At 41.6% G+C, this 12927-nt stretch overlaps 1 protein-coding gene across 1 annotated transcript in view; it reads left to right on the forward strand.

The window, feature by feature from the left end:
* The first annotated feature begins 3764 nt into the window (after positions 1-3764).
* LOC145401243 (neuroligin-4, X-linked-like) overlaps positions 3765-12927 on the forward strand; it is a 69354-nt gene continuing 60191 nt past the window's right edge. Inside the window, exons 1-2 of the mRNA XM_080273579.1 lie at positions 3765-4173; positions 10794-10943. Coding sequence (XP_080129705.1) covers positions 3765-4173; positions 10794-10943 — 559 coding nt within the window. The remainder of the gene's footprint in view (positions 4174-10793; positions 10944-12927) is intronic.

Below are 12927 nucleotides of genomic sequence, written 5' to 3' on the forward strand. Positions count from 1 at the left end.
AGAATGATCTTAAGATTCAATCATTTTTTAATTACAAAGACCGACTACCGACTGCCCTCCGCTCGTCAGTCGTTTATGAATACAAGTGCCCTAGTTGCCATACAGGGTATATTGGAAGCACAATACGAGCTTTCAAGCTAAGGGTTGACGAGCATAGAGGTCAGTCGAGCAGGTCAGGTCTCCCTGTGAGCGACCCTCCTCACTCAGCGGTAAGGGAACATTCATATATTTGTAATACTTCTGTTGATCCCAAGAATTTCTGTATAATAGACACATGTACAAGTATGAATCTAAGAATACTAGAATCCATTCATATTTATAAACGAAAACCCGCCCTAAACAATTGTCTGTCTGCTGTCCCTCTGAATATATTGTCCAGTTAAGTCCCCCCTATAAATTTACACTACGTTTTCTCTTTTATGTAGGTACGATGAGCTCATGCTCATATAGTTCTTTTAGGATTTTAAATACCTTACAGGTCTTTTTTCATCTTTTAGATCCACTGAAGATGACATAGATGAATATGTCGAAACGTCTGGACATAAATAAATATGCTGTTCGTTGCTACACTGTTATTGCTTTTCCTGTATATATACAGCATATCTATATATATATATATATATATATATATATATATATATATATATATATATATATATATATATATATATATATATGTATGTGTGCGTGTGTGTGTGTGTGTGTGTGTGGTCAAAGGCAGTAGTGTGTGTGTGTGGTCAAAGGCAGTAGTGTGTGTGTGTGTGTGTGTGTGTGTGTGTGTGTGTGGTCAAAGGCAGTAGTGTGTGTGTGTGTGTGTGTGTGTGTGTGTGTGTGTGTGTGTGTGTGTGTGGTCAAAGGCAGTAGTGTGTGTGTGTGTGTGTTTGTGTGTGTGTGGTGCTAGGTCAAAGACAGTAGAATATTAGCTCCGTGAAAGAGTAGCATAATATTAACTAAGACAGCTTCACAGGTAGATATGGTGTTAAAAAGGAATCATTATGAAAAAAGAGAGAAAAAGAAAATAGGCTTGAGGTTAAGCTTTTGTTATTAATCTCCTGCAGATCAAACCGGTCGGGGACTATAGGATTGTGCGGCTCCGTCACTCCGTCCGTCAGTTCGACCGCAATTTCGTGTCCTCTCTGTAACTTCCACGTGCATGGACAGATTTTGATGGAACTTCAAATAGTTGTTCCCTAACAATGGTGGTGTGTCGCGCGCAACAACCAGCCATCTACTCCCAGGGTCAAGGTCACACGGGACTCAGACAAGGTCGTGTGCTGTCATACTTGACTGCCATACCTACATTCGTGTCCGCTCAGTAACTTCCATATGAATGGACAGATTTCACACAATTGTACCCCAAACCATGGCGGTGTGTCACGCCCAACAACCAGCCATCTACTCCCAAGGTCAAGGTCACACATGGGGCTCAAACAAGGTCGGGTGCTGTCATAGGTAACAGCCATACATTCTTATTGGTATCATTATATATTGTATGGTTATCATCCGGTAGGGAACTTTGTATTGCATGGCAACACCTCATTCAGTTATTATTATTACTACTACTACTACTACTACTACTATTTTTATTATTATTATTACCCGCTTGAAGGCCGCATTTGGCGGCTTCCACTCGATGTCAAGTCAGTTCCTATTTTCAGTCGAAAGGTAGCACAAATCTGAATTACTCATACTGTGAGCGAGACAGAGCGAGGAATTTTCCCTTATTTTTATCCTGCTGGGACACCCGTTGAGGAGAGAGAGAGAGAGAGAGAGAGGCAGGATAGTAGTGTTTGCTGTTATACTAAATTGTACTATAGCATTATAGTATACAATTTTAGGAGCACAAGGAAGGAGCAAGGAGAGGCGAGAGAGTGATAATACAGTAAACCTCACTTTTCTCTCTTGTCATGCTGGTAACTTCAATGCCGGACCAAAGACGAATCCATCCCCTCCACTAAAATCAAATACTAGATGTGAAGCAAAAGACCAGAAATGAGTCATTACTCGAGAACCGATGGCCTGATTATATTGGAAATTGTTTTATTCTTTAAGTTAAATAGTTTTAATGATATTGTGCTCTAACTAAAATTGCGCTTCGTTGTTACGTTTTTGCTGTATGACGGTAACAAACAAACATACATACAGAAATCGAATCATTATAATATATTGTCGTTGTTATTATTATTATTATTATTGTTATTATTGTTATTATTATTATTATTATTATTATTATTATTATTATCAGGCGTGCACAGTAGGCTAGTATAATTTTCGAGAATGCGCCGTATACCGTTGCCCTAGATTCAGTTTCTGCATGTGCGTGTGTGTGTGTGTGTGTGTGTGCTTCAACTCTTCCTACGCCTTTCGATGTATTTGAATGACACTTTCCTTGTGGGTTCATTCGTTACTGGAAAGATCCTCCTCTATAAACAATCTTCCAGCCATGATATCTAGAGCGGTCAGCCCCCCTACCAAATTTAAAATTCTCAGAAATAGTGAAAGAAGGGCGGTATTGCTTTGATATCGTAGTACCGGTCGCTTGGACTTTCATCCGTTACGCGATACTAGGTAGAGTGACCCCCAGTGATTCTTGAGGGGGTTAGCCTTCCCTCCCAGATATATAAACCACCAGAAATATCTTACAGTGAGCAAATGGATTTCATCGAATTTGAAGCACATACTGCAGGATTGGGAATGCGGCTTCTGTGTTTTCCTCGAGTGCATAGGAAGAAATTGCTCGTCTATTTTGTTGTTGTTATTATTATTATTATTATTATTATTATTATTACTGTTGTTATTATAATCATCATCGTCATCGTCATTATTATTATTATTATTATTATTATTATTATTATTGCTGAAGATAGTAGCAAGATGTTGCCTTACACTGTAAACTATCAACAATAATCTTCATATACCACAAGACCAAGATGATGAAAGGACACCATTGCTGAGAACCCATTAGTCCTTGGCATCTGTAGACACACTTTCCTTCCAGTAGGGCACAATACATAATTGTTATTCTTTCCTGCCTCATTCTTATCATTTATTTTCATTTCGCAACAAGATGTACTCGTTTCGTGCATCTCTTCACCACAGTACTCAAGTATCTATAATGTAATTCACCATTCATTATGTTCTGTTATTTGTGTACACTGCACTCTGAACTAGCTTGTTATTACTGAAGAATAATTTACTGACTGCAAACATAGCCATTACTCGCATCCAGGACAATAGTATTCTTGTATGAGACATGAAGTCGTTACTGTGGGGAAGGTGGTGATTTAGTTGGTTTGAGGGATATATCTAGACAGAGGTGTCTTATATTCCTTATGTAGTAAAATCTGCTAACCACAAACATTCACTGCAGGATGTAGTCTAAAGTGTTTTATTTTTTCCTGTCCCCAGATTGCATGGCGGTATCACCAGTCCTGACCAGTGCTGTGCGGTGTAATCTGCTGCATTGTCAACACTGAGGCGTGATTGCTTCTGAGCCAGCAAGAGGTGTGGTGAAACTGAAAGCAGAAATAAAACATGGCTTCTGAATGTAAAGGACACCGATGACTCCTGTTACCATAATGGTGGTAACGCCATGTTCTGATTATCAGCTCGCTGCAGTGTCACTGAAAACTGTCGGTGCTCATCCCTTACCAGCCAGGTGAGGCTGAGTCTTCATCACTCATATTCCACCTGGCTGCTTGTCGTGTGCACATGTCGAGGAGGTAAGGAAAGGCAGGCGGATATGGCATGGGCATGATGGTGACATGACCCCACGTGTGTGGGTGTGGCTGGTGGTGCTGGTCATCACGTGGCAGTTGCCACTGGCTGTTAATGCCGTCTCCAAGAGCCGTGTGGTGAGCACCAAGTATGGCAACGTGCAAGGCTTCATTAGCCACCTGGGTCATCTGCTGGGTGACGTGGAACAGTTCCTTGGGGTGCCATACGCTAGTTCCCCGGTAGAGGAGGGGCGCTTCACCCCGACCAATACCCCCACTCCCTGGGAGGGAGTACGGGATGTCTCCAAACCGCCCCCTGTCTGCCCTCAGCTGCTGCCTCATCCAGACGAGGAACAGATGCCCCGTGCCAGAGTTCAATTCCTGAGGCAGGTCAGCTCAACCCTGGCCAATCAAAGTGAAGACTGCCTCACTCTCAGCATCTACGCCCCCACAATGGGTCAGTAATGCCATGTATGTCAGAACTACCCCTTTGATAACAGTGACCTCTTTGCATTTCAACACAGTCATCTGGTGGCAGCTAGAACTGAATAAGTAAGCAAGACTCTGCCACTTAAAGGGTTAAAAGTAATCTAGTAATGCACATACATAATAGTATGTTTCCCAAATACTGTAACCCAGCATTTAAATATCCAAATAGAACTGCTACATAAACAAATATGCTGACTATTAACCCTCAGTTAGTCTTGTGTTCAGGAATAACTTTCTGACTAAAGAAGGTGCATTAATAAACAGGTCTTCCGCTATTGGCAGCAAAATTCCCTTGCCTCTCTCGTTTCTCATTATATGGATATTAAATATCAGTATCGTGATTCTGCAGTAACTGGCAGTGGCGACTTCATTCCCACGCAGAGTAATGTCAGTATCTTCTCTCTCTCTCTCTCTCTCTCTCTTCTTTTAAATTCTCGATAATGATATTTAAAGTCCTTGGAAGGAGATAAGCAACAGAGGTGGTGGGACAGTGCCGCCAATAATAGATACTTGTATGTATCAGCCATGGTCACTCGATGGTAACACTCCCTGTTCCAAGTCTCTGTCAGTAAATCTTTTTAATCTCCTTCTTAGGTCTATCTCTTGGTTTTCTTTCTTCTCCTTTCTCACTTTAAGACATTTTCATCCGACTTCCATCCTCCATTCTCTCAACTATGCCAATCCATGTTATCTTACCCATATGCATCACATTACAAACAAATTCAGGTCTCAGCCAATCTCTCAGCTGCATAGGCTATAGACAGTTCTCCCATTTACTTCAGTACTGTCACTGAGAGCCATCCAGCACTCATACGCGCCAGGCTACGAATGTTGGCATCCTCTACAGTCCAAGTTTAAGTATCGTAAACGATTGCACTTCTAATGCGTGCTGTATATTCTTACATATTAAGAAACTTCCGTCTATGCCAGGAGAAATAGTTCCCACATCTTGCATCCACTGGCAGTCTTAGCACTAGAGCTGTCTTTCAGTGTCCCTTCCACCACCACAAGGTTTGCCTGGTGCTTTGATTCGTGTTTGACATTTCTTTCATTCTTTATTTATTTTGGTATTTTTTGGTATTCTAGAACAGTTGCTAATCCATCCATCCATCCATCATCCGGTCCTATGTTGCCCCATTAGGTCGGAGGAGCCCGGGGTTAGGCAAGTTGGTCTTGACATTTAAAATGAGAGTGACCAGCCTCACTCATCCCTGACTGGCATTACGTGAGCAATAAACCCCACCCACCTCTAGGATATAAAGCTACACAGACTCAATCCAATTGGAGCACCTTAACTACCCTCTAAACCACTAGGCGCCATAATTTGGTTATATGGTTACAACCCAGCATAGTGAACGGTTTCCTGGTGTACATGAAACCATTCGGCCTGTCACTCAGTGTAAAGTCACCCATAGGCAGAAGGAAGAGGAAAGAATGAAGGAAAGAAAGACAGAAGAGGGAGCGTAAAGTCACCCGTAGGCAGAAGAGAGTGGAAAGAATGAAGGAAAGAAAGAAGAGGTAGGAAGGACGAGAGGAAAAGGCAGACACCCAAAGTAGCACAACATCGAGTGAATGGATGGTGAGCGCCCACACATAATTTGGAAATTGTAAGTGGAGAAAATGATATTGTTGTTGCTCTTGTTAGGTCACGCTAAATTTTGCTGAAAATAACGCTGATCTCAGTTAAAAAGAGAAAAATTAATGATTACCAGTACAGTAAGTAAACACTCAGCATATATATATATATATATATATATATATATATATATATATATATATATATAAAATCTTAGTTGCTGAAATCGGATTATCAGGTACTAAATCCCTTTTTTTTTTTTTTTTTTTTTTTTTAATCACTGTAGCTCTTAGGCGATGAAGTAGAATTTTCAGACAGTCATAATTGCGGGTTCAGTTGTGCAGTCCTCAGTACAGCTGCCTGCAACATATTCTTTATCAGACGTACCGTCATAAACCTTAACATTAAATTTCCTTTTCGTATCATGAATTACAATAAAATCTCTGCAGCATCAAATGAAGTCTTTCAAGATTTTGTTAACCCTCTTCGAATCAGTATTCTGTTTGTTCCAACTAACGCGAGATGATGTTTGTCAACTGAGTAAGAAGTACGTGTAGCATCTTGAAAGTATTAATAATCACCAATAACCCTCTTGTAGCTGAAAGTTTTCCGTTATTCTACTTGTATTTCATCAAATTTTCCTCTTATTTTTGGAAGTGAACATATTCACTGGTATGCAGCTTCCAAGAATGACCCGTTACATAGGCATTTCACAATGCCTGATGCCCTAAAACAAACAGTAGGGATAAAAACTTGGTGCGGGTGAGGGACGCCTTCACGCTTAGGCACTGATATAACTGGGCAACTCTGCTGCCTTGTTATTCAAACGTCCCTCAACTCCCACTCTGTCCCCCGAAAGAAGGACGGTGAACTACAGGGAAAGTGCAGCTTCAACCTGCCGTATACTGAGTTCACATCCAGGTGAACCTGGGGTTGCAACTACTGCTCAGTGATTCACAAAGAAACTCGTCACAGTGACTGCCATTATACCTCATTTGGGTATGTTTTCCCTGGAACTGAACTGCAACTCTTCCAACAAGTCATTCTTCAGCACTCGTTATGGTTATGCTCCAACCCTTAATTTTCTTAGGAAACCCATCAAAAGTTTGGAAATGAATAAAATGGTAATGCTTTCTCTTCCTACCTTAAAGCTTTTCTGGATTTGGGTAATAAGATAATGCATTGGTAGTTTCCCAACTATTCCATAGCTTAATTTTTGTCTTACTTGCATTCACTCTCTCCTTTGTCAATTATTCCAAGATTTTCTTCTTAACTTTCTTTGAAACTGATCCCACAGCTTTAGACACTTATAATCATATCGATTATTCAATTAACTATTTCCTTTATATCTAAATTTGGAGACACAGTATCACTTATTAATCTCAGACATATTTCTCATTTATTACAACATTCCTTTATTAGTTTCTGGCATCACCTTAGTTCCATAATATACTGGGTACCAATCCAGCAGATTTGCCCGTTTGCATCTTCTTAGTCTTTAAAATTACGGTCTTAAGACAGAGTTAAGGGATCTCACTTTGCATCGCTTATACCTAGAGGACCCTACATCATTCTAATTCCATGTTGAATTGATGTTTGTAAAGTTCTTTTGAAGCCCTCTTCGTATCCTCAAGACACTACGAATCAGCCTTCAGAAATCTTCTGACACTGTTCACCTACAGTATCCTTGGTCTCCCTTACCATTTATTTATTTCATAACACTTCCACTGTTTTTTGTTACTGGAGTTTTTGAGACAGCAACATAACTCTGTATTTACTTGTAAAGTACTCTTTATCGATGCGTCTTTTCCTATCACCAAACAATATTTCTTTCTCTTATCGTTGCATGAAATTCGACATTCTTCCACCAGGACCTTGTATTTGCGAGCCTCCTTGTCCCGCCATAAGTGATACCAGTGGTGCTGATGAAAATCGACATTAAATTGTTATAAAGTTTATACCAACAGTCTTGGCACTGCAGTTTGTCACCTCATTATATATTTTTCTGCACTGATGAATTTCTTCATGGCTTATTTCCTCAGCTTGCTCACTCTTAAGTAATACGTCTTAATTTTCGCATCAGATTTTCTCCCCAGTATATTGCAGGCAACCTGTGCTGCTGTGCATATTCATCAGCTTTTGTGAATTTAGCTTACTTAACTTGCATCATACTTCTACGTATTCCAGTAACCGTCAGACCGGCCACTGACACCTGGTCAGGCATGTTAGGTTATTAGTCTGAATATTGATGATGATATGATGATGATGATGATGCAGATGATGATGATGATGATTGTTGAGGATGATTAATGATGATGATGATGAGTCATGATAATGTTGATGAATAATGATTGATGATGATGATAACTGATGATAATGATGATGACTGGTGATGATGATGATAATGATGATGATGATAATGATGATGATGACTGATGATTATGATGATGGTGATTGATGATGATGGTGATTGATGATCATGGTGATGATGATGATGATGATGATGAATTATGACGATGGCCAGCTCTAAGCGCTCCAAGCTTTGTCAGCAACCGGAAGTGAGTTTCGACACTAAAAGTTATTTCTGTGTGGAGATACTCCAGTGCAACATTCCACCCAAGAATCATGGCCCTGGCTTAATAATCTTCGGAGCTTTAGCATTTCGTGTGAGCAAGATCGTAATTTTAGTGATTTTCAAATTTTCTGCCCTTGATGACCACTGTTGGAAGGACACAAGTCAAGAGTGAGAGCAGTGGAAATGAGTTATTTAAGAGGAGCCTGTGGAGTCACGTGGAGAGACAGGCTGACGAATGAGGATATAAAGGAGCGTTGTGGTGTGGATGTGGATGTGATAGGAAGCGTTGTGAGGAACACACTGAGGTGGTTTGGCCATGTGGAGAGGATGGAGGGTGAAAGACTGACGAAGAGAGTGTATGTGAGTGAGGTGGAGGGTGGAAGAGGGAGAGGGAGACCGAGGATGAGATGGAGGGATGGGGTGGAGAGGTATATGAGAGAGGGGGGTGTGAGTTGGGAGCAGGGCAGTGAAATGGCGGAGGACAGGGCGACTTGGAGGCGATTTGTTTGTGGCCACCCCAAACGGGATTGAGGCGTCTGGCAATAGATAGATAGATAGATGACCACTGACCCCTGACCTGGTGGATACAGGTCATGCTTGTATGGAACACACTTGTAGTACCACACTCATTAACGTTTATAAGCATGCAAAGTTTCATTCGATTCCATCCACCCACTGTGGAACTAGGGAACTTGGAATTCGTGGAATGGCCCACTAGAGGCACAACTTTTAGGTGATGCTGCCAGTGACTGGAAGTGAGTATTGACACTAAATGTCATTTTGCATGGAGTTACTCCATTGCAACATTCCACCCAAGAATCATGGCCCTGGCTTAGTCATCTTTGAAGCCTTAGCATTTCGGTCGAACATACTGTAGTCGTGATTTTAGCTATTTTCACCGTTTTCGCATTTGATGACCTTTTAACCCCTGACCTGGCCAATGTAGCACATAGGTGTACATTAAAAAGTTGTGGTACTAGTCAGTGTCTATAAGCATGCAAACTTTCATTTAGTTCCATTGAGCAGCTGGTGAACTAGGGGGGCATTTCTCAAAACCCTTACTGGTTGCAAGGGATGCTAAGGCCAATCTTCACAGGGTTGCCACTCAAAATTTAGAGGAGAGAGGGGAAAATGGAAGATTTGCTACCGATAGGGAATGACCTCATGATTACGCCTAAAGAAGTCAGAGTTTTTTACATCCATTATTAATGCTTCTACAGTTCAAAACATGAAAAGTACGAAAATAGCGGGTTTTTGGAAGTTGCCAGGCAACGAGTAGTTGCCTAGCAACCAAAACCTTGCGGACACAACTAGGTCCTAGGCTGACCATTGTGTACATGTTCGGTCAAAATCGGTTAATTCTGAAGGAGAGAAGTGTCTTCCACAATTAAACAAAAAAGAAAGAATACAAAAAAAAAAAAAAAACGATAATGCGACCAACAATAAGGGCAGGATGGAGGTCGCCAATTGTTATTATTATTACGCTTCATTTTCCGCACTGTAAGTCACACAACTTAATCACACATCATATTCTACTCTCTCTTTTCATGTGTCACGATTCCCCAACTTTCTTTCCATTCCCCCACTGGCTTTCATTTCTTTATAGCACATATACCTCACCATACTTCTTTGCCACCCATTCCTGCTTCATTTACCTACTCACAAAATCTGGCCGAGCTTACTTGATACAGAACACATTGGCTCACGTCTTCTACATACAACGCATCTTGCCTTTCCTAATCCCCTCACAGCACACCCTGCCTCACCTAACCTTCACGCAACACATACTACCTCACCATATCCCCCACGCTACACACCTTACCTCACCTCACTTCCACTTGACACATCCTGCCTCATCTCACCTTGAGCAACACACCCAACAACACTATCTCCATACAGCACACCACACCCTGCCTTACCCCATCTCCACAATACACCCTTGCTTCACCTCAGCTCCTCATAGCTTAATCTGCATGACCTCACCTTCACATTACGCACACTGTAACATTTCACCTTCACACAGCTCACTCTCATTCATGTTGCCTTCTAAATGTGCTCTTGGATCACCTTTACCTCTCACAGTTATAGGAAATGTCTCCTTTCAAGGTATCTTCAAATCGTCTCATATAATCTTGTCATCAGTCGCACTCCTAATCTCTCTCTCTCTCTCTCTCTCTCTCTCTCTCTCTCTCTTTTCATTCGATTTTTTTTTTTCACACATTGCCTTATACTCTCTCATAGTCTTACACCCACCGTGGATTCATCAGTTCCATTTGAACCTCCTCTTGATGTGTGACAGCTTTCCCCTTCAGATATGACTTCACGTGTTCCTTCACTATACGTCTCCCTTTTCTCCCACCCGCCCTTCACATCTCCAGTCAAACAATTCACGTCTCACCCAGCCATCAAAAATTTAACAAACCCACCCCCGCCGTAGTGATTCCCAGGTCTGAGGTGTTCCCGGTGCTGGTGTACCTGCACGGCGAGAGCTTCAGCTGGGGCGCAGGCTCACTGTACGATGGGTCCGTCCTCGCCGCCTACGGAAGGGTGGTCGTCGTCACAATCAACTACCGACTCGGGCCGCTGGGTGAGTGGGTATGGAAATGTTAGCTAGTTGTTTTCACTCGTCTCACTTTCAAGGTAGTTTCACTGTTTCCAGTAATTTAAAACTATTATTTTAATTCAGTGTGTATTCAATATCTGTTATTTTAATTCAGTGTGTATTCAATATCTGTTATTTTAATTCAGTGTGTATTTAGTTACAATTACTTCTATTGTGTGTACCTAATTAGACAGTACATCCTCCGTAGAGTATGTACTGGATTACAAGGTGATAGAGAAACACACGTCATAATATAAGCCGATGAACGGAAAAGCGAATGGTTTGCCCCGAAATAGGTCTGGAAAACGAAAAAAATTTTACCATTGTATACAAATACCTGGTCATAGATGTGTAAGTGTCGAGGCTGATAATTTTATAAAAAAAAAAAAATTGAGACAAAGTTACAAGTGATGCTGGCGAAAGATACAGTTACGCATTCTAAGAAACTTTTGAAGACATTACACCACAACAAAACAGTTTTTTCAGAAAATAGTAGGGAAATATGGGAGGAACACCTGGTAGTTTAGTACTTAGAACGACCTGGTCAGAATGACGACCTTGTATTCAGTAGGTGTGAATCCAGGTGGATTCCTTTAAATCATGCACTGTCACAAAGAGGTATAGACTGGTCATCTGCCATTGAACATACTAAACTACGGTATTTAGCCTCGGAGCCCCTCCACTTCGAAGATGGGTAAAGTGGGGTCAGCTGTTAGCTTTACCATGTACCGTATGTGCGGTGCTGAAGACTGCATGTCACACTTACTTGTAAAGTTAAAAATATCCCTTTCATTAGCTGACAGAGACAAATGAGGATTCGTGAAATAGTTGGTGTAGGGGTTGATGGAGTCGGAAGTAAAAGACGATATAGAATCTGAGATGGCTTGTTCACCTCCTTAGAATATTTAAATGAAAGATGAGATGATACGAAAGAGATTTTTCTTAGTGTTCTGTAGTCTAATCACGTTTACAGGAGCTGCCTTGCATGGGTAGTCAACCAGTTACAGTACTGTTATCATATTGTCTTACGTTATACGATTGGGCTATGTATCTTGGAAAGAGGGATGTACGGACAGAGAAACCTAAGGATCTCCTTGCTGAGGCCACCTTTCACATGTTGAGGAGTAGGACATCATAGAAAACTATATAAACGTTCTAAGTCTTGACACCAAAGTGTGGAGAACCACTCTGTATCCTCCGGTTCTTCTTTCTTTCATATGCTTTTTCAATTATGCGCTATTCTTTAATTTTTTTACCGATCCGCTTCAAGCTTGGTACAATTCTTCCTTGATCTGATATCCCCACACTCCATTTTTATTACTTATATTTGCATTTTTCGGAGATTTATGGGGCCCATCGTCAAACTAATGTACACGCAGATTTTGAGATCCGTTGTTTTTATATGTTCAGGAATCATCATGGCAAATTAGACAGCAGCATGTCAGCTTATTGTCACTGTGTGTAGATCACCTTCAGTTCTTTTAGGAAAGTTGCCAGTCTTGCTTATTTCATATATTCCATTGGATCCCAGAGTTGCTGGGCAGGGGCGCACCCGGGGGGGGACCAAGGGGGCCATGCCCCCTCCCCCGAAATTTCCTTCCTTGTAAGAAAATAAAAGTGACTTGCATTAGATTTTTTTCTAGCCACAACATTCATTTGTATGGCGCCCCCCGAAAAATATTCCTGGGTGCGCCCCTGTTGCTGGGCGAGGCACTGTTCCGGGAGAGTCCTAAGCGTACCGCCCTCCGCCTATCGGCTCATAGTCGCGAAGCTCATAGGTCCCTACCCGGGGGTTCCCTACTTTATTAAGATTTGAAAATTCCCAGTTCTGTCCAATGCTGGGGACACTGGGCTCCAGTGGGTTAAAGAAACTGATAGATTTGCCAGCCATTAACCCATTGGATCCCAGAGTTGCTGGGCGAGGCGCTGTTCCGGGAGGGTCCTACGCGTACCGCCCTCTGCCTATTGG

Source organism: Coenobita brevimanus, chromosome 55 (genome assembly GCF_032717465.1).
Source record: "Coenobita brevimanus isolate Jiangsu-jjx chromosome 55, ASM3271746v2, whole genome shotgun sequence".
Classification (NCBI taxonomy): domain Eukaryota; kingdom Metazoa; phylum Arthropoda; class Malacostraca; order Decapoda; family Coenobitidae; genus Coenobita; species Coenobita brevimanus.